At 37.9% G+C, this 23,735-nt stretch overlaps 1 protein-coding gene across 1 annotated transcript; it reads left to right on the top strand.

The window, feature by feature from the left end:
- Window positions 1-3,698: 3,698 nt before the first annotated feature.
- Window positions 3,699-20,603, top strand: pyroxd2 (pyridine nucleotide-disulphide oxidoreductase domain 2). Its single transcript, XM_067385527.1, has 16 exons — window positions 3,699-3,823; window positions 4,730-4,749; window positions 4,843-4,936; window positions 5,169-5,242; window positions 7,785-7,940; window positions 8,092-8,245; window positions 8,398-8,459; window positions 10,032-10,129; window positions 10,606-10,747; window positions 10,870-11,004; window positions 11,402-11,474; window positions 14,338-14,494; window positions 14,720-14,874; window positions 19,510-19,616; window positions 19,811-19,931; window positions 20,094-20,603. Exons 1-16 carry the CDS (start codon window positions 3,706-3,708, stop codon window positions 20,162-20,164), a joined length of 1,737 nt encoding a protein of 578 aa, XP_067241628.1. The 5' UTR covers window positions 3,699-3,705; the 3' UTR covers window positions 20,165-20,603.
- The last annotated feature ends 3,132 nt before the right edge of the window (window positions 20,604-23,735 follow it).

The raw sequence follows: 23,735 nt of genomic DNA, 5'->3' as shown, positions 1-23,735 counted from the left end.
AGAACATTTCTTAAGTATTCTTCTGATGGCACGGCCTTGAAGCATCTTTATTTGATGAGTCTTATAATGGAAGAAGGAGACAGTATTCAAAAGGCTTTGAATTAACTATGACGTCTCAAATAGTCAATAGGTCAAGTTAACAAGAATTAATATAAAAGGCTGACATTGAAACAGTAACTAACACTTACAATATGGTCTCGTTTTATTGTTAACATTAGTTAATGCTCTAACATGAATGAGCAATATTTTAACAGCATTTATTAATCTTTGATAATCTTAGTTAATACAAATGCATTTTTATGTTAGTTCACATGCATTAATTATGTCAAGAGATACAACTTTTGATTTTAAAACTGTATTGTTGGTAAATGATGAAAATAACAGTAATTAAGATTAAGAAATGTTGTAGAAGTATTGTTCATTGTTAATTAATGTTAACAAATAAGCCATGAATTGAAGTATTACTTCAATACTACTACTACTTAATATATTAGGCTTATGTATAAGAATACATTATCTAAATTAGTATCTATTATTTTGTCATAATTGTGGCAGTTTTAAGGATGAGCCTTGCCCCTGACAAACCAAAGTCTTTGCCGCCACCTACTGGAATAAAATAATGTGGCTTTGTGAAAATCTCTGCTCTTGTCTTTTCTTTTTTCTTCCTCTGTGGACAACATGAAAACATATCTCTTTTACAAATTATTATAATTTTCTTCACATTATGTTAAATAATTACATTATTTTTTTAAAACTAATTTACCATTTAACAATTTATTTAAAATAATAAATACATCTTTTTATTTAATTAAAATAATTGCGTGTTACCACAGTGAAAATTTGAATGACGTCAGAGTAGAACTTTTTTTGCTTCTTTAACAGTTTCTTCCCTGATAATAATTGAAATGAATGGTATAATTCAAATTAAGCTGTGGTAGCTGTTTAATTTGTTTAAAAAAAAAATCATATAAAAGTGCATTGTTGTAAATAAAGTTATATAAACATGAGTTATACAAAACTATGAATTGGTTGTTTTTTTTTTATTATGTATTCACTTTCACTTCTCATTTGTTTCTGGTAATAAAAAAAATACGTTTATACGTTTACACGACAACGATATGCTTAAAATGTAGAAGTTTTTCCTTTGAGTTTTCCGCATACAGACGACAACATTGTAAAAACGTTTTCAAGCACCCAAAACGCTGTTGAACAGCCAAAACGCATTACAAGTTTTAAATTTTTAGTTGAAAATGGTGTTGCATAAACGGCCCCTTAGTCAAACTTAAAGGTGCAATGTGTAAAATTTGGGAGGACCTATTGACAGAAATGCAATAAAATATGTTTTCAGCATTTTTATTACCCTACAATGAGCCATTTATATCTACAAACACAGCGGGTCCCCCTCCATGTCAAGTCTTCAACGTGGCGGCATGTTTCTACAGCAGCCCTAAACGGACAAACACTCTACAGAGTGCGTTTCATCACTATGTTGTGGTTCTTCTAAATCGTTGTTTTTAGAGGCATTTTGCATCATCACTACATTGAAAACGCACAAAGTCAAAGTTGTTGTAGTAGTTGTCTGGTTTATTAGAAGCGGAGACCGTTCTTTGTTAGAAGTAAGAAGAAATCTTATTGCTTGACTGGCTCCTCTCTTCTGTCTTAGACGAAATCTTTGTCTTTTGTCGGCCAGATGGCCACCATACCTTCAATAATTTGCTTCAAAATGGAGGGGTGAGATGCCGTTGGTTGCAGTTTGCAACCTCACCGCTAGATGCCGCTAAAATTTACACACTGCATCTTTAAATTGACAGTTGATATCTGTTCATCTTAGGGGCCATTTATATGACACCATTTTCAACTAAAAACATGCGTTTTGGCCGTTCATTTAAACGACAGCATCATTTTGGGGGTCTGAAAATGCAAACAGTTTTCAAAGTGCATCGTCTCCGTGTAAACTACAAAAATGCAAATTTGTGAAACCGGTGACGTCATGCGCATGAAATGTGACATCGCCAACTACTGGCCTGGCAGCATAATGCAGTGTTTTTAAAGGGATAGTTCACCCAAAAATGAAAATTTGATGTTTATCTGCTTACCCCCAGGGCATCCAAGATGTAGGTGACTTTGTTTCTTCAGTAGAACACAAATGATGATTTTTAACTCAAATTGTTGCAGTCAAAAAACATGCATAGACAAATCCAAATTAAACCCTGCGGCTCGTGACGACACATTGATGTACTAAGACACGAAACGATCGGTTTGTGCGAGAAACCGAACAGTATTTATATAATTTTTTACCTCTAATACACCACTATGTCCAACTGCGTTCAGCACTCGGTTAGTGAGGTCTGATCGCTCTCTGACAATGGCGTCAGAGTTTCAGACCTCACCAACCGGATGCTCAAGGCAGTTGGACATAGTGGCGTATTGGAGGTAAAAAATTATATAAATACTGTTCGGTTTCTCGCACAAACCAATCGTTTCGTGTCTTAGGACATCAATGTGCCGTCACGAGCCGCAGGGTTTAATTTGGATTTGTCTATGCATGTTTTTTGACTCTTATAAATTGTGTTACCATTGACGCACATTATACGGCTGACAGATGGCAACGGTTGGAGTTAAAAATCATCATTTGTGTTCTACTAAAGAAACAAAGTCACCTACATCTTGGATGCCCTGGGGGTAAGCAGATAAACATCATTTTCATTTTTGGGTGAACTATCCCTTTAATAGATCCGTTTTGACAAATGATTGAAAATTGAAAAATGCATAGGAAAAACTTTTCCATTTTATTCCATCGTTGTTGTGTAAATATATACCCTAGAAGCAGAACAAGACAATGGAGCTTCTGTGGCTCTGATCTAAAATCATTTGACTCTGTCTTGTGATTTTCCTTGTGTCTATCAGGGTATTAAAGGACAAAGCTCTTTCAAATAACTTATCTGGTATGTACTTTTATTATATTCTTTTTTTTAAAGGAGCGAATACACTCTCACTTTATGTTAATTGTTTGTATTGAGGCATGACTTTAATACAGATTATAAAACACAGTTATTATATTCTAATCTAAGGTTAATGTAAAGACAAGATTTATTTTAAATCACCCTTTGACCATTAAAATTTCTACTCAGGCTACCTTTGGACCTTGATCCAACACTATCAACATGGATGTTCATTGCCACTGTGAATGGTTATCCAGACAAACAAAACAACATGCAGTTAATAATGAAAAGCAATTTAGCAAATAGTGGGAAATTGTTGATTTTACAATGAGTCCAACTGACCTTTTCACTCCACTTCTCTCTATGGTATCCACTTATTAGTAAATGCAAAAAAATGCTATATTCTGCACATTTTCAGAAGAATCATTTGAGACCTCTGAAGTTATCACACACACACACACACACACACACACACACACACACACACACACACACACACACACACACACACACACACATATATATATATATATATATATATATATATATATATATATATATATATATATATGAGTATAAATATTATTTGACAGTAATAGCCTATTTTGATATGGTTGTTGAGAATAGTTTTACATGTGGGGGTGGGGTGTTCGAAGGAATACTGCACCTTGTAGCCTACTTGGAGTTTTCCCTCCAATATACTGTGGTGAGAGGAGGAGTTGTGGAGTTTGAGCTTTGGGTTTGAGGGCTGTCAGGACTCGTCATGGCTGCGGCTGTCAGGGCAGGTCGCGCGCACAGAGGGTTTATTTCAGTGACACGGCGCGGCAGCCACAGCAGAACTGCCCTCAAACCTCAGTATGACGCGATTATTATCGGCGCAGGTAGGCTACAGACATTCATGCACGGCCTAAAGAAACAGAATGAAAATGCAGCATGGCAATTTGCACGAAATTGAGTACTTAAATGGGCGGGGATTTCTGCGCGCGGGTTTTCTCCGAGTGGTCATATAATATATATAATATAATAATAATTTGAACTCCTCACTGTGCATTTTTATTTTACTTTTCCCAGTGTTGTTGTCTAGCTGTAAAAAGACTTATTGAAGTAGCGCATAAACAACTTAGTCACGTGGGACCTGTGTCTTTTCTCAACGCTCGTCAGAAAGGGCCAGTCACAGTCGTGTTTGAGTCGTTGTGAGGATTGCTTTTGTTAAAATAATTTCATAGAAATTTGAATTTGTATACCATATGTTAATCTTTTGAATCGATAGTTTTAAACGATTAATATTTTCTGTTTAAAAATGTCCCCAGTGAGACCAAAAATGTCCAAAGTATTTAATGCGAGTCAATAAGGAATTCGCCCTGCTGAGCCTCCATGCGCCCCCTGCAGGAATACAAGTTTGTGTACTGTAATTTAAAACATGCAGAGTGTTAAACTTTTTTTTTTATAATTTCTAAAAATGAAGGCTTCAGATGCAAAAGCCTGCAAAAAATGACCTATTAATTGCCATTAAAAGTGAATTTACTGAACCTAAACATACAAGCTTGATAAAAATGCTCATTTTAGAAGAAAATTCGAGCCAGCACTTTTGCATCTTAAGTCTTCAAATGTTGTCTCAAACCCCTGCATACCTTTGAACCACAGTCACACTCTGTTTCATAATCATTTCAGGAGAAAATAATGCAACATTCATCAGGTGTTAACCAGTTATTCAACATACTAGTAAATGATTGTAGAATTTAGACTCTTTAATTTAAACAGCCTAAAATCCTTTTCTTTCTTTTTAGGTCACAATGGCCTCATTGCTGTAAGTACACACTAGATGTATTCTCATTATGTTGCTGACCAATGATTGCACAACATTCTCATCTCAAGAAACTTTCTGTTGTATTTTGCCCAGTCAGCATATCTGCAGAAGGGAGGGCTGAAAACAGCAGTTCTGGAGCGCAGACATGTCCTTGGAGGAGCAGCAGTATCTGAAGAGATTATACCAGGTGTGAGTTCTGGTTTATCACCCAGACCAAGGTTACCTAAATCTCTTACAGACTGGCCAAAGAGCTGGTTCTCAAAGCACTTTTGTTTTCATCAATGATTACAAACTCCGAACTCATACAGTATGTAGTCTAAGCTTTTTAAGTTTAGGTTGCTGATTGGCCATAAAGAAATATTAAAATTTTGTTTGGATCACTGTAGTTTGCATGATGGCTTGTTTATTTTTATGTACAGGGTTCCACTTTTCCAGGGCCTCCTATCTGCTCAGTTTACTGCGTCCACACATCTACCAGGACCTGGAGCTCAAGGTGATGAGTACTAATGATGAAAATAATATAGCCTACTTTAAAAGAATATATTTAAATGTGAATGTAATGTTTTCGGGTACTTAATTGCATGTTATTTTTTTTTGCAAGTAATTTTTATAGTTTATATTAAATGCAATTATCTGATCTTAAGATTGCTTTTTTTGACATACTTAAGTAGGATTTAAAGTCTCCATGAAATCTTGACAATTCTTGTTTTATTATGGGATATTGCAGTATTTACTATAAATGATTTATCTGTGAACATCATTACTATTTTTAAAAATTCATATGCCCTTGTAAATTTTTAATCAAAATAACTTCCTCTACCCTTGTATTGACTTCTCTTCTCTGATGACGTGTTTACTGGGGCGAGGGCGGGACAACCTGTCACTCACGTGACATCACAGCAATAGCAACCACAACCATCCAATCAATTCCTGATGGACAAAATCAAGTCCCGCTCTACATTTTTTCTTGTTCGAGAAGCAGCTTCACTCAGATATAAAGTCAAACCAAAATTTATTCAGACACCTTGAACATTTCATTTATTAATATAGTTTATTCACTATAGTTTAAAAAAATGGTAATAAAATATGACGATCTCAGAGTTAAACTGTGTCAGAAAAAATAATCTTAATTATGTCAGATAACACTTAAGCAAAACATGGTCAGGTCTAAGTGTCTGAATTATTTTGGTTCCAAATTTTTATCAATTTTACTGGTAGTCCACTGTATGAAGAATTTTTGGGTATAATATGTCACAGTTTACTTTATTTTGCTATCCTCACTTACATAAATGAACTATAGTGTCCTGCAACCACTAATAAAAATATCAAAAAATGTCTGAATAATTTTTGGTTTGACTGTACATCATAATAGGGAAGAAAAGTCTATCACAACTGTTTCATGCCAACTTTAAGTAAAAATGTTTCCTCTTTATTGCTCTTGTTGTCTTTGAAATATGATGTTATTGTACTGTTGAAAATAAGCATTTATGGTAAACTAAAATATACTTGATATAAAAATAAATATAATGGATAACTTTATTTTACAGTGTCCTTGGGCGCTATTAGAGGTAGTTACTGTAGTAATAACTATACATTATGCATAATTACACGCAACTGACCCTTTACCAAACCCTAAACCTAACCCTATAGTACAGTGTATCCGGAAAGTATTCACAGCGCTTCACTTTTTCCACATTCCAAAATGGATTAAAATCATTATTTTCCTCAATTCTACAAACAATAACCCATCATGACAACATGAAAGAAGTTTGTTTGAAATCTTAGCAAATTTGAAAAAATAAATAAATAAATAAATCACATGTACATAATGGCTGGTCCACTCAAGACCATTCACAGAGTTGTCCCGTAGACCCATTCTTTGTTATCTTAGCTGTGTGCTTAGGGTCATTGTCCTGTTGGAAGATAAACCTTCACCCCAGTCTGAGGCCCAGAGCGCTCTGAAGCAGGTTCTCATCAAGGATGCCTCTGTACATTGTTGCATTCATCTTTCCCTCGATCCTGACTAGTCTCCCAGTTCCTGCCACTGAAAAACATACACAAAGCATGATGCTGGCAACACCATGCTTCACTGTAGGGATGGTATTGGTCAGATGATGAGCGGTGCCTGGTTTCCTCCAGACATTACGCTTGCAATTCAGGCCAAAGAGTTCAATCTTTGTTTCATCAGACCTGAGAATTGTGTTTCTCATGGTCTGAGAGTCCTCCAGGCGGGCTGTCATGTGCCTTTTTCTGAGGAGTGGCTTCAGTCTGGCCACTCTACCATACAGGCCTGATTGGTGGAGTGCTGCAGAGATGGTTGATCTTCTGGAAGGTTCTCCTCTCTCAACAGAGAAATGCTGGAGCTCTGTCAGAGTGACCAGGTAACCTCCCTGAATAAGGCCCTTCTCCCCCGATGGCTCAGTTTGGCCGGGCGGTCCGCTCTAGGAAGATTCCTGGTGGTTCCAAACTTCTTCCATTTATGGATGATGGAAGCCACTGTGCTCTGACCTTCAATGCTGCAGAAATGTTACTGTACCCTTCCCCAGATCTGTGCCTCGATATAATCCTGTCTCAGAGGACTATAGACAATTCCTTGGACTTCATGGCTTGGTTTGTGCTCTGACATGCACTGTTAACTGTGGGACATTATATTGACAGGTGTGCCTTTCCAAATCATGTCCAATTAACTAAATTTACCACAGGTGGACTCCAATCAAGTTGTAGAAACGCCTCAAGGATGATCAGTGGAAACAGGATGTATCTAAGCTCAATTTTGAGTGTCATGGCAAATGCTGTGAATACTTATGTACATGAGATTTTTTTTTTTTTTTTTGCAAAGATTTCAAACAAATGTGAAAGTGCAGAAGATACAAACCGGTCACGACTCATGAATTACAAGTCCAAAACAATTTTTTTTTAAAGAGAAATGTCAGAGGAGCTTGAGTTTGTTGCTAATATAAAGTGTGACCGAAACAATTGGCAGATGATTAATGACTTTTTTAAGCTAAGATGACAGCAGTGTGTCTTCTGTACAGAAACATGGCCTGAAGGTGTACATGAGGGACCCCTATTCATTTACCCCCATGTTGGAGGATGGTGTAGGAGGGCAGCCACCACGGTCTTTACTGCTCGGAGCTGACTTGGCAATGACCCAAAAAGAGATTAGCAAATTCTCAGAGAAAGATGCCAAGGTTTGGTGTCAATGTCTAGAGGACTTAGATTTTTGCAAGAGCACTTTAATGAACTTGCATGTGACTGTAAAAGCAAAATACTGTGAAAACTTCTCTGACAATTAACTGAAAATGGAATTTATATGATTTTTGCTCTGTCCTATCACTAAAGGCCTATCCTGAATTTTTAACCTATTTGGAAAGACTGGCATGTGCCATCCACCCTCTTTTAGATGCTCCACCCGTTGACATTCCAGGACTGACTCAGGGCTCTTTGAGAAAGAGAATATCTGCCCTGAGGAGCTTGAAACCTTTGTTGAAGTCTGGTAATGATGCTTCATGGTTATATAACAGACAATAAACCAGATTTTCCTATTTTTTTCTGCTGCTGCTTAAATAAGCCAGAGAGTCTTATAAAACTAAGGCTTATAAAACTGTGAAGCATTAAAGTAAAATCCATGTGCTTCTATGTTTAAAGGGTTGAAGTTGGGAAAGAATATACCAGATTTCTATGAACTTGTTACAGCTCCAGTTATGAAGGTGGGTAATGCCTCCTGACCTTGACAGAAAAGAAATGCATGACATGTTTGAATATATGTGACTGAATAAGTACCAGAACCTATGAAGTTCAATCCAAAAACAATTCTGTGATGATATTTCTGATAGAAAATTCACAGCAAGGAAGCTAAACAAGAGGTAAAACTAATAGTGATCTGAGAGTCTCTGTGAAATGTTGAGACAATGCCCCTAGTGGTCAAGCATTGTACATTTATTTACATTTGCTCATTTCTCATTTGCTCATCACATTATCAATAGATGATTCTGTAATCAGGTCTGTTGTCCTCAGATTTTGGGGATTGTGCTCAGATTAAAATATGTCCAGAGCTTGGCTGAAGGATCATGTGACACTAAAGACTGGATTAATGGCTGCTGAAAATTAAATTATATTGTAATAATATTTTACAATATTATGGTTTTTAATATATGTTTTGATGAAATAAATGCAGCCTTTGTGAGAAACATTTTCAAAAGCATTAAAAATCATAATTATTTCAAAGTTTTGACTTATAGTGTATATTCAAAGGTTTGATCTGAAAATATTAAAAATACCAGAAGTGTAAAGAGTATTTGAAAACCATACTTGTGTAAAGGTACAGATGCCTTACAGCAAAAATGACTCAAGTTACAGTTCACCAAAAGACTTTAGAAACAGTATCTGATTTTAACAGATATTAATTAACAGATATTTCATTTTAACAGATATTTAATTTTTACTCAGACTGAATGTGGGCTCAAAGATGCACTATTCCTCAACACCTAAGAGACATGCGACATGCCAGTGAAAAACAAGAAACAGTTGATCTGTGAGGAGAGCAATCAAATGTTTATTTTCTAAAATCAAAATAATACTGAACACCTTAAAATTTTAATAAATCAATGTCAACACAACAGCCTCTTAAACGTCTGCAAACACTCAAGTCTCAGTTGCTTAAAAAGGGCATAAGTAAACCAATATCCTTCAAAAAGGTCCCTTCAAAAATAAAATCATGTAAAGTAAAATTAAATAGCCAAAGCCCACTTGCACTGGACATGCTGTTTTGGCCTCATCAGCAGCTGCAGCCATTTCCTCTTTTAATATATGAAACACCTGCTAATGCACTCGCGTTCACGTAAAGTAGCCTTGTGGACAAGTTTGGGTGAGAAACAAGCAAAACTCTCAAGATATAGTGCCTTCAATGCCCTGCAGATGGCGATATCATTTCTGTTGTAGCAGACATAAACTGCTGCAGAAAAACTTAGGTGTCATAATTGCATTACTCATCACAAATGTATTGGAGTAAAAATTACATGGGTGTACTTATTAAAAAATGTAGTCAAGTAGAAAATAAAAGTTGCTAATCTTTGATACTCAGTAAAACTACAAAGTAGTCAAAAAGACTTTAAATTTGCTCAAATACTTTACACCCCTGAAAAATACACATAAGCATCATTTACTTTGGGCATTGCCTAAAAATTAATTATTTGTGAGTTTGAGGATGTTTCATGAAATGCACACAGCATTAGAAGCATTCTTTGTCAAAAAATTTCAGCTTTTTTTTTTTTTGTCTGTAGGTGCTAAATCGCTGGTTTGAATCAGAGCCGTTGAGAGCCACATTAGCCACAGACTCTGTGATTGGTGCAAACACAAGCCCAAATAATCCTGGAAGCGGGTGAGGAGGATATTTAGACATTTATAAGTCCCACTTTATATTAAGTGGCATTAACTACTCTGTATTTACATCACAAAATAAGTACAATGCACTTATTGGGTTCATATTGAATTGCAAAACACATTTGCAGCTATTAAGGTGGGGTACGGGTAAGGTTAGGGAAAGCTTTGGTGGTATGGGTAGGTTTAAGGGTAGGGGTAAGGTGTAAGGGATGGGTCAACAGTGTAATTACAAATGTAATTACAGAAATTAATTACAGATGTAATTACATGCAGGTGTTTTTAAAATATAAATACAATGTAAAAACATGTATGTACACAATAAGTGCAATGTATCAAATGATTAATTTAAATGTAAGTACATAGTAGTTAAGGCCACTTAATATAAAGTGGGACCCATTTATGTTTTCAAACTGATTCAGAAAATCCTGTGATTAATGTTGTGGATACTGTATGATAAACTGCTTAATCTTGTAGATATGTCCTGCTGCACCATGTCATGGGTGAGCTGGAGAAGGAGAAAGGTGCCTGGGGTTATGTGGAGGGAGGAATGGGTGGAGTCTCTCAATCAATCGCCTGCTCCGCCCGCTCTCTCGGAGCAGATATTTTTACAGACACAGTAAGTATTCAGGAAGAAGGTGTAACCTTTTCTTGAGCCATTGTTTCCATGCTAGCCATATTCATTCAAAGGAACCGGTTGTCCCACGGATATTAAACTGTCGCCTTCCTGGGGGCCTGTAGGATGTTGAACGAGTCCTTATTGGTCAGGATGGTTGTGCCAAGGGCGTTGTGCTGACAGATGGAACTGAAGTCCGTAGTAAAGTGGTTCTGTCCAATGCCACTCCCTACATCACCTTCAAACAACTCACCCCACAGGTATAGCCCTGATGGTATGTCCCGAGATCATGCCAGTTCTGCTTATTTTTTAAAAGTAATGAAGAGCATTTGTTTTTACGTAAGTGGTTTTAGATATGGCAATGATTATAGAAATTTCTAGGTCATTCCTTCTACAGTTAATGTCATCCCATTCTGCCAACTGCTGTTGTAGCCTTGAGCAAGTCACTTTATCTGTTTACTCAAGGAGTGACCCTATTCTTTAATTGACAACAGTGTACACATGCGATTGTGTTAGTTCAGTTTACAGTAGAAATATATAGGTAAAAATTAAGAATCCCAATGAACCTATTTTATAATGTGGAAAAATTAACAACTGTTTTACTTAAATGTTAATGACAATTCTGAATAATTGATGTTTGTGGTTGTCCTGGTAAAGGATGCCCTTCCAGAGGCATTCATCACAGCCGTGGATCAGATTGACTACACCTCTCCTGTTACAAAGATAAACGGTATGATTACAGATAATTTAATGCTTTATTTCATTGAACTAAATATGCATTTACTTATTAAAAAACCTGTTTGCAAGGCTGCAAAAGAAGAGTGTTGGTTCTGTGTAAACACTCCAGGAAGCGTTGTCATTATCTTGACACTCAGCAAGCAAACAAGACAAGACCAAAGATAATTCATTATTCAATAGAAGCATGAAAGAATACCAGCTGATATTCATTGTCCAAATACCACAGAAATATATTCATAGATGCCTCATTAGCGGCAGTTTTAAAGGGTTAAAATGAAAATTCTGTCATTAATTACTCACCCTCATGTCGTTCCACACCCGTAAGACCTTTGTTCATCGTCGGAACACAAATTAAGATATTTTTTATCAAATCTGATGCCTCAGTGAGATCTCCATTGCCAGCAAGACAATTAGCACTTTCAATGCCCAGAAAGGTACTAAAGGCCACGTGATTTCAGTAAACGAGGCTTCGTTATGTCATAAGTGTTTTGAAATTTTAATGGTTCACCACTGGGGGGGGGCGTGACTTTGGCAGTTTGATATGTGCTCCGAACCACTGATTCGAAACAAAAGATTCGTAAAGCTAAAACTCGTGCACGAGTATTGGAACACGAGTGTTTACCACCGGCATTCGCTGTGTCGTGTTAGTGGATTCATTATGTCGGACTCACCGCAGGTAACTCATAATCTGCAGTTGTTACTCCTGTCTCCTGACAAAAACATTGCATGCAGCGCTTGTAGAGTGTGGAAAGTTACTGGAGCGCGCAGCCGCGCTCATCTCTCACAAGGAATTTCATGGCAGTGATTGACAAGCCAGAAGGCCAATGTTTTTGGCTGATGTTTTTAAGGCCCTACCTCGTGCACAGATGATGTATATTAATATTATTCCTTTCAGTGCACCTAATAAATAGTCTTTTATCAGTTAGTAAAGACAGTTTCAAGTAATATTGCAAAAATGTATAAAACAAAACATCCTCTTTAGCACCTTTAAAGGGATACTCCACCGTTTTTTCATATTAAACTATGTTATTCCCTTAACTAAGGCGAGTTGATACATACCTCTCTCGTCTCAGTGCGTGCACTAAATCGCTCTGTCTTGCGGCGAAACTTTGTTAGCACTTAGCTTAGCCCAGTTCATTCAATAGGGGCCAAGCAGAGAAGCTACCAAACACCTCCACGTTTTCCCTATTTAAATACAGTTACTCGAGTAGTGTAACTCGACCTAGGACGGTGACACAAAACAAAACATTGCGCTTTTCTAAACGTGTAAAATGGATAACTATATTGTATGGCGGAATACCATAGCAAGTGCTTGGGAGCACTTTGACTTGGCGCAGTAATATCTTCACTCGTGAAAAGTCCTCTCACCGGCCCCCGCTCCCTCTCCTCCTCCCTCTCATTTCCGTCAATAGAACCAACGTGACTTTTACAGGAGAGGGAGTGGGGGCCAGTGAGAGGACTTTTCACGAGTGAAGATATTACTGCGCCAAGTCAAAGTGCTCCCGAGCACTTGCTATGGTATTCCGTCATACAATATAGTTATCCATTTTACATGCTTAGAAAAGTGCAACGTTTTGTTTTGTGTCACCGTCCTGGGTCGAGTTACACTACTCGAGTAACTGTAGGGAAAACGTGGGGGTGTTTGGTAGCTTCTCTGCTTGGCCCCTATTGAATGAACTGGGCTAAGCTAAGTGCTAACAAAGTTTCGCCGCAAGACAGAGCGATTTAGTGCACGCACTGAGACGAGAGAGGTATGTATCAACTCGTCCTAGTTAAGGGAATAACATAGTTTAATATGAAAAAACAGTGGAGTATCCCTTTAAACAGTGCATAAACAAAGTTTACACTGCTAATATAACCCTCAAAATGGATCTTTACAATGTGTTCATCATGCATACTGCATGCATGCGTCGGATTATGTCCTATATTAGTATTGTATTTATTTGGATGTTTAATGCTACACTGTTGGAGAGATTTATAAAGAATGAAGTTGTGTTTATGAATTATACAGACTGCAAGTGTTTAAAATGAAAATAACGACGGCTCTTGTCTCCGTGAATACAATAAGAAACAATGGTAACTTAAACCACATTTAACAGTACATTAGCAACATGCTAACGTAACATTTAGAAAGACACTTTACAAATATAACTAAAAATATCATGATATTATGGATCATGTCAGTTATTATTGCTCCATCTGCCATTTTTCGCTATTGTCTTTGCTAGTCTGATGATTCAGCTGTGCACATCCAGACGTCCTGCCCTTGTGTAATGCTTTTAACATGAGCTGGCATATGCAAATATTGGGGGCGTACACCCCGACTGTTACGTAACTACATAACTGACTGTTATGTAGTAACTGACTGTTACTACATAACAGTCAGTTATGTTGAGATTCGCCTGTTCTACTGAGGTCTTTTAAACAAATGAGATTTATATAAGAAGGAGGAAACAATGGAGTTTGAGACAAGAGTACTGAACTCTTGTTATTTAACTATGCCAATATAAATTAAATTTTTTATTCTATGGCACCTTTAATTTAAATGGTGAATATTCAGTCACTAATTTTGTTTAAATAATTATTACTTTATTCATAATTAATTAATAATTCAATAATTAAAACTAATTATAATTCATTTAAAAAAGTATAAAGTTTATAAAAGACAAAACAATTATCTACATACCTGTATGCTAAGCATTTGGGTCTAAATTAGTTGCTGAAGTTTGATATGTAGAACAAATTTCTAACCAAACAATTTGAGGAATATAAACAGTGCTGCCTTGCAAGAACTAATTAATGAGGTTTATTTTTTTCCCCAGTAAAATTGTTGATGTTTTTTTGCAAATTAACAGTGGCTGTGGACAAGCTGCCTAATTTCTTGGCTGCTCCGAATAGTGCAGATGGAAAACCAGGTCCACATCATCAGTGTTCAATCCACCTGAACTGTGAGAGTGTGGGGGTGCTGGAAGAGGCCTACATGGAGGGCCAGCAGGGACGCCCATCCTCCAGGTTGGCAAAACCTGCAGTTCTGCTTATAATGGAACAACTAATATTTGCGCATTATACACACATGAAGGCATCAGGATATCTGGATTTGCAAGTCCTGACCAGGGTTTCACAGACAGCACATCTGTTGCTCTGGGTTGGGGTTTATGGTGATGGTTTTCCATACATTACACCAAACCACAGCAATTTACATTATATCCTGATTCATCTTCTGGTGTTTTTGTTTAGGCCTATGATAGAAATGACCATTCCCTCAGTGCTAGATCCGACTCTAGCACCTCCTGGCTGTCATGTGATGTCTCTCTTCATCCAGTTTACCCCATATTTGATGGAGGGTCGCCGCGCTTGGACCGATGAGGACAGGGAGAGATTTGCTGACACCGGTACCTCATTTGCATTTTTGTGTGCTGTTTGCAGGCACAGGCTTTATGAGGCTTGTGTATGTAAAAGGTCTCTGAAGTCTTACATACAGTGTTGGGGAAAGTTAATTTTAAAAGTAATGTTACAATAATGTGCTACTCCTCAAAAAAGTAATTACGTTATTAAGTCGACGTTCACACAGCAAAAGAATATGGCTGTCAGTCCTCTATTTGAGTCCTTAATATGGTTACATTCACACACAGTTCAGTTATTTACAGGAATGACAACCGCATTCTATAACTGAATACACACCAGTTAATTTTCAGGACTCACAACCGCATTCTTGTAAAACCAGCTCTGTGTGAACAGAACAGGACTGGACAGCTAGTTGTCTGTCACATAATACAGTGCGAGAGAGCCGGTCTGCACTGCACAAACACGTGTCTACAGTGTGTTGCTGGAATTTGTGTGGTTTCACTTTTGGTAACTTACAACGACAGAGTTATGAGCTGTGTGTCATCTGAAGGTTTTAGATACAGTCACTGTTCTCCAGATGTGATGAAGATTTTATGGATGAATTTGCAGCTGTTACATGTGCACTCTGTTTTGGACTCACTCTGGACTTGTTGTTGTTCTATTTCCCGCCACTAGTCATTCACCATAGCAACTAAATCATCACACCCAGCTGTTCCTTATCACCCTGCTTGTTATCCCTTGTATATAAGCCCTGTGTTTCCAGTCCTGTTTTGTCCGGTATTGTTCATGTATTGTGTGGTGTATGTTCCTGCCTGTTCCTGTATTCTCCTGTGGATATTCCAGTAAAAGACTTGTTTATATATATTTCTCCTCGTCGTGTGCTTTATACACCAGCAACTGTAACAGAATACCGGACCGAAACAGTCAAACAGATTGCGGCGTGTTTAGTGTTTTGTTGTTTTCCGTCTCAGTGTTTTTCGTGTTTCACTCCTCTTCCCCGTCATTATGTACACACCCGCATTTCTGTTAATCTGCCTTGAGCAGAAGGACCTCTCCCTCAAGGAAAATTTGAATGACTTTCTGTTTCTTGTACCATCGACACATTACCCGGACAGCAGCCTTTGCAACTTCCTGTTTGCTGGACTGAACACCGCCACCAAAGCGCTGCTGTCCGGGGAAGGACCTCGAGGGAGCTTCCCTGAATACGTGGAGTGGGTACTGGCGTCCTGTGGATCGTCGTTGACCGTGGATTTCTGTGACAACGACGCCAGTCCCACTCCCACTCCAGTGCCCAGCCAGGAACCCTCTGACGGCGTGGAAAGACAGCGCAGCGCCACCGAAGACAGAGAGCCCGCCTCCACCGTGATGCAGACAGTGTGGAAGACGAGGGGTTAGATGGGAGCCCCGCCCACACTCCCGCCACTGAGAGGGAGTTCCAGGCAAGCACTATAGACCATTATGACTTTGAAGAAGATTCCTTACCTGTGTTAGTACCTCCTGAGACTTGTCATTTTCATTTTAGATTAAATGGTCCTGCCCAGCCTCCCTCTCCCACCTCCTCTCCAAAACCCCGTTAATGACTTTGTTTGTCCTAGTCCCTCTGCTTTTCTGCCTGTTCTCCAGCCCACAACCTTGCCTGCTACCCAGCCTTCACTGTCTCACATCACGCCCTCAGCTCTACTCCAGCCTCCTCTCAGTGGCGTGGCTACACCTGGGGCCTGCTGTGAGCCAGCCTCAGGTGATGAGGATCCTCTGGCTCCGCCTCCAGCCTCAGATCACGTCATTCCACCTCGACTCATCGTTCCTGACTCCTCTGCCTCTGCTCCTGCCACCCTCGTCTACAGCAGTGACCATTGAGCGTTCGGCTCCACTGGACTCCCTCGGTCCTGCGACTCCGCCTGGCAGACTCTCGCCAGCACTTCGCCACGGACTTACGGGTCGTTCGAGTTTCTCCGACCCTCCACCCCTACGGCTCCGTTGGGCTCCGCCTTCCCTCAGACTCCGCCTCAGCCCTCAGTCGTTCCAGCTCCACCTCAGCCCTCCGGTACACTGCTGCTGCCTCGGGGATCCGTCACGAGGACGTCGTCGCGGACTCAGAGGTCATCGGCATCACTCCACTCCTTCGGCTCTCTGTCTTCACCTAAGGGTCCCTCTTCATCGGCGGCGCTGCTTCCACGCCTCCCCAAGGTGGTTTGGAACGCTTTAATACCTCGGCTCCTCCCTCCAGCAACGCCGCCTTGGGTCGCCGTCCTGGCTGTGGCCTGGAGCAACATCTGGTCTCCTCTGCTCAAGACCATTCACTGGACTTCACCACCATCGGCACCTCCCTGGACTTCACCACCTGTACTTCCCTGGATTTCTCCTCCATCAGCACCTCCCTGGACTCCTGCACTTCGCCTCCTCCCGGATAGCCGTCCGCCTCCCAAACCGCCTCCTACACCATCCATTTCTTCTTCCCCTCTCCACGGCGCGAGGACGCGCCTTTCCGGGAGGGGGCGATATGTTACATGTGCACTCTGTTTTGGACTCACTCTGGACTTGTTGTTGTTCTATTTCCCGCCACTAGTCATTCACCATAGCAACTAAATCATCACACCCAGCTGTTCCTTATCACCCTGCTTGTTATCCCTTGTATATAAGCCCTGTGTTTCCAGTCCTGTGTTGTCCGGTATTGTTCATGTATTGTGTGGTGTTTGTTCCTGCCTGTTCCTGTATTCTCCTGTGGATATTCCAGTAAAAGACTTGTTTATATATATTTCTCCTCGTCGTGTGCTTTATACACCAGCAACTGTAACAGCCGCTCGATTGGAGTCTTGTCGTAAAGTGATAAGACTTTTCAGTTTTATGGACATCGCCAACTTTGATATTACTTTGGTCACTGTCGCTATGGCTCATTTTGAATTTCATGAGAGCTACACATTCCAAAAAAGTTGGGACAGGTAGCAATAAGAGGCTGGAAAAGTTAAATGTACATATAAGGAACAGCTGGAGGACCAATTTGCAATTTATTAGGTAAATTGGCAACATGATTGGGTATAAAAAGAGCCTCTCAGAGTGGCAGTGTCTCTCAGAAGTCAAGATGGGCAGAGGATCACCAATTCCCCCAATGCTGTGGCGAAAAATAGTGGAGCAATATCAGAAAGGAGTTTCTCTGAGAAAAATTGCAAAGTGTTTTGAAGTTATCATCATCCACAGTGCATAATATCATCCAAAGATTCAGAGAATCTGGAACAATCTCTGTGCGTAAGGGTCAAGACCGGAAAACCATACTGGATGCCCGTGATCTTCAGGCCCATAGATGGCACTGCATCACATACAGGAATGCTACTGTAATGGAAATCACAACATGGGCTCAGGAATACTTCCAGAAAACATTGTCTGTGAACACAATCCACCGTGCCATTCATCGTTGCCGACTAAAACTCTATAGGTCAAAAAAGAAGCCATATCTAAACATGATCCAGAAGCGCAGGTGTTTTCTCTGGGTCAAGGCTCATTTAAATGGACTGTGGCAAAGTGGAAAACTGTTCTGTGGTCAGACAAATCAAAATTTGAAGTTCTTTTTGAAAAACTGGGACGCCATGTCATCCGGACTAAAGAGGACAAGGACAACCCAAGTTGTTATCAGCGCTCCGTTCAGACGCCTGCATCTCTGATGGTATGGGGTTGCATGAGTGCATGTGGCATGGGCAGCTTACACATCTGGAAAGGCACCATCAATGCTGAAAGGTATATCCAAGTTCTAGAACAACATATGCTCCCATCCAGACGTCGTCTCTTTCAGGGAAGACCATGCATTTTCCAACATGACAATGCCAGACAACATACTGCATCAATTACAACATCATGGCTGTGTAGAAGAAGGATCCAGGTACTGAAATGGCCAGCCTGCAGTCCAGATCTTTCACCCACAGAAAACATTTGGCGCATCATAAAGAGGAAGATGCGACAAAGAAGACCTAAGACAGTTGAGCAACTATAAGCCTGTATTAGACAAGAATGGGACAACATTCCTGTTCCTAAACTTGAGCAACTTGTCTCCTCAGTCCCCAGACATTTGCAGACTGTTATAAAAAGAAGAGGGGATGCCACACAGTGGTAAACATGGCCTTGTCCCAACTTTTTTGAGTGTTGATGCCATGAAATTTAAAATTTCTCAGTTTAAACATTTGATATGTCATCTATGTTGTAGTTGTATTCTAAATAAAATATTGAAATTTGAACCTTCCACATCATTGCATTCTGTTTTTATTCACAATTTGTACCCAACTTTTTTGGAATCGGGTTTGTGTATATATATATTCTACCAGTCAAAAGTTAATAAGGAATAATTATTTTGACTGTTTTTGAAGTCTCATATTCTCACCAAGAATACATTTATTCCATCAAAAACACAGTAAAATATACAATAAAATCACATGATCCTCCAGAAATATATAATATAAAATATAAAATTTATAAAACAAGAACAGGGTTTCTTGTCCAGATTTGTATGTGATATTTTGTGTATTTTTCAAGACTGCCATTCAACATTCCCACACAACCATTCGCACTCTGATAGGCAGGCATGAACTACCTACCTTTTAAACACAGTGACACGGTTTGTGCTACCACAGTGATATCACATGCCTTGAAGTAATAAGATCTTTGTTGTAATTTGTACTTTGTTTTCCATTTCACAGCATTCGACTGGGTTGAACGTTACGCTCCTGGATTTAAAAAGTCAATAGTGGGCAAAGACATCCTGACCCCTCCTGATCTTGAGAGAGTGTTTGGTCTCACTGGAGGGGTATGAACATATAATATAATTAATTTAATAGACATTTACATGGACGTTTTGTAAATGTATTGTTTTGTTAGTAATTTTCACAATAATACAGAATCTAAGATAATTTTTTCTCGAAATCTTTTAATCTTTAATTGTTGTCAATTTGCTTGTCATATCATTCCCAATATTAATTTAATGTATTTTTTATGCAACAGAATATATTTCATGGCTCAATGTCCTTGGACCAGCTTTACCTGGCAAGACCTTTGCCCTCCGTCGCAGACTACCGCTCACCCGTCAAAGGATTGTACTTATGTGGCAGTGGCAGCCATCCAGGTCTGTGCCTGAATAAATAAAAACTAAAACAGTACGTATTGGGTTTAGAAATGTCATCAGTGTGATATCATGTTTCATAAAACCAGGTCAGGTAAATATTGAGCTTGACGTGCATGACCTCCCCTGTGTTCTCCAGCATTTACCTGAGCTTTTCTCATTCAGGTGGAGGTGTTATGGGTGCAGCCGGCTGGAATTCAGCTCTCAGTGTTCTGGCGGATTTCAAGCGACTGTGATCTCGGCCTTCATTGGGGAATATCACTTTCCAATGGGATATTTCAATGAAAAGAGAGATGAAGACATATTAAGTGTTGTTGACATTGTGTGTGATTATTATGTCTCTTTGAAACACTCCCAAAATGTTGCCCTATTCTATCTATTTTTTAGTGAAATTTGAGATATGTAAAATCATGGTAAAACTTTACTGTAAGTTTTAATTAATTAACATTAGTTAACTACTGTAGTTAACATAAATGAAGAATGAACAATACTTTTACAGCATTTATTAATCTTAATGTTAATTTTAACATTTACTGATACATTATTAAAAACTATGTGTCTTGTATAACCTGAGATGGAACATGTGAATAGGACCACATTAAATGTTCTGACAAAAAGCTATGACATTGTTTTTATAATAACTTAAATGATATTATTTTGATAATAGATAATAAACTAATTTGGTGCTATGAAAGTAAGGGGTCTTTGAAGCTTTATTGTTCTCTTTTAAATTCTTAATTTTTGCTATTCTGCTCTGTGAAGCTAGTGCACAGAACTGCAGGCTTCATCTCTAATAAATTAATTACATAAAATAATATAAAAAGATGTCTATAATGCATTTCAATTTACAGTCAAACCAAAATTTATTCAGACACCTTGAACATTTTATGTTCAAAGTTTATTCACTATAGTTTAAAAAAATGGTAATAAAATATGACGATCTCAGAGTTAAACTGTGTCAGAAAAAAATAATCTTAATTATGTCAGATAACACTTAAGCAAAACATGGTCAGGTCAAAGTGTCTGAATCATTTTTGGTTACAAATTTTTATCAATTTTACTGGTAGTCCACTGTATGAAGAATTTTTGGGTATAATATGTCACAGTTTACTTTATTTTGCTATCCTCACTTACATAAATGAACTATAGTGTCCTGCACCCACTAGTAAAAACATATAAAAAATGTCTAAATAATTGTTGGATTGACTGTACATAATAAATCATAGCACCTAGGGCAAGACTCCAAAAGAACAAATCACTCATTTAAGGCTATGTTTATTATGCTAAACTAAGTACAACTCTTACTATTTGTTCAGTATATACAGTATGTAAAATGTACACAGTATGCAAATCTTTCTGCATGCTTGAAAATCCAGATGACCCACTACAGTACATATGCCAAATGTGAAGAAAACAGAGCACAAAGCACAAAGTGAATAGTGAATAAAAAAAGCTTTTTTAAAAAAGGTAACAGGATTAAAGTCAGCAAGAAATACAAGTTGCGATGATCTCTTCTTCTCTATTGTGACTTATATCTGAGTGAAATGGCTTCTTGAATCAAACAAAAAATAATATATATATATATATATATATATATATATATATATATATATATATATATATATATATATATATATATATATATATATATATACAGCTATGGAAAAAATTAAGAGACCACTCCAAGTTCAGAAATCAATGTTAAGTGGTCTCTTAATTTTTTCCATAGCTGTATATATATATATATATATATATATATATATATATATATATATATATATATATATATATATATATATATATATAGGCCAGGGCTGCGTTCAGCCCAGACAAAACATTGCAAAACGTTTTTTAAATTGAACACCCTGTTCTGATGACGCAAAAGTTGCAACTATGGCAGCTGAGAAGGCCATTCTTTGTGTTCTTTTTGAAGAATTTTCGGAGCCTGATGAAGTTTGTATAAAGAAAGACATGTTTAAAGGATTAGTCCACTTTCAAATAAAATTTTCCTGATAATTTACTCACCCCCATGTCATCCAAGATGTTCATGTCTTTCTTTCTTCAGTCGAAGAGAAATTAAGGTTTTTGATGAAAACGCATTATAGAAATCTTCAAATTATGGAACGAATGCTGTGCCAGTTCCGTTTTTTTCCGTAAGTGGAATAGGGAAGGCGTAGGACATACAGTGTAAGCTTTTTGAAGAATATGGAAAGTGGAAGCACGTATAAGGCAATCATTTGTGTTTATAAAGCATATACAGTTGTATTTTTGTAGAAAATGACTGATCGTTTCACTAGATAAGACCCTTATTCCTTGTCTGGTATTGTTTAAAGCCCTTTGAAGCTACACTTAAACTGTAGTTTTGACCTTCAACTGTTTGGAGGCCATTGAAGTCTACTATAAGGAGAATAATCCTGCAATGTTACAGTCACTGCCTTTTCCATCCAGAATAAAAGAGAACATCCCAATCGAGTGAAGGGATTTGTGGAAACTGTGGTTTCTAATTATTGTGATCCAACATTTGCATTTATGTTTATGAAAGTTTATGAAAGTATCACTCCACAATACAATAGCAAAATATATTAGTATAGTATAGTATAGTATAGTATAGTATAGTATAGTATAGTATAGTATAGTATGTGTGTCTAGCACACCTTCCTAAGGAAAGGATATGGACCAGAAAACATTGCAATTACTAAATGTTATTTGATATTTTGATGTTATTACAGATTTGAAGAAGTTCCAGATCTATACTTGTGCTCTTATTATTTAAGTTATTTTGCCATTAATGTAAATAAACATGTGCAAACAATATACTTGCTCTTGTGAATTTATTTTGATGTTAATTACATTTACGAGCTGTTTCTTTAATACAGCATGGTTTATATGCATATTGATGCTGATTGGGCTGACATTTTTGACACACCCACCAAACAAGAGAAAACATATCTAAAACCCGTTGCACACCGTTTCCAGGAAACATGTTGTTCAAGCCGGAAACCTTAGCAAAACGTTGCGCACCGGTTTGAGCTTGAATGTGCCCCAGGACTTAATTTTGTCTATTGGAAATTGATTGGATGGTTCTGGTTTGCTATTGGTCGATCTCATGTGAGTGACAGCTTGTCCCGCCATCAGGACAGTAAACACATAATCGCAGAAGAGATGTTGCTGCAAGAGGGAGAGCAAGTTATTTAAAGATTATGAGGGCACAAAATAACTGCCAAAAAACTGTAATATTCCATAAAAATAAGAATTTTGATTTCATAGTGACAAGATGCAAATTAACCTATGATGGAAATATTCAGACAGGATTCTGAAATTGAGGAGCAGCATAATGTTATTACTTTTTACTATTTATTGTATTTGTTATTACCAACTTTTGTATTTATTCATCTAACTCTGCCACACTTTATGTTTTACTTTTCACTTCAAACACTGAGACTTCTACCTCAGTATTCTTACTCAGGAATACTTACCACTCTTAAAGGATTAGTTCACTTTCTAATTAAAATTTCCTGATAATTTACTCACCCCCATGTCATCCAAGATGTTCATGTCTTTCTTTCTTCAGTCGAAAAGGAATTAAGATTTTTGATGAAAACATTCCAGGATTTTTCTCCATATAGTGGACTTCAATGGAGCCCAAATGGTTGAAGGTCAAAATTACAGTTTACAGCGATCCCAGATGAGAAATAAGGGTCTTATCTAGAGAAACCATCACTCATTTTCTAAAATTCTTTCAACATTTTATAGGTTTTAACCATAAATGCTCATCTTGAACTAGTTCTCTTCTTCTTCTCTATGCGA

Source organism: Chanodichthys erythropterus, chromosome 5 (assembly GCF_024489055.1).
Source record: "Chanodichthys erythropterus isolate Z2021 chromosome 5, ASM2448905v1, whole genome shotgun sequence".
Lineage (NCBI taxonomy): Eukaryota > Metazoa > Chordata > Actinopteri > Cypriniformes > Xenocyprididae > Chanodichthys > Chanodichthys erythropterus.
This window is presented reverse-complemented; position numbering and strand designations above follow the sequence as displayed.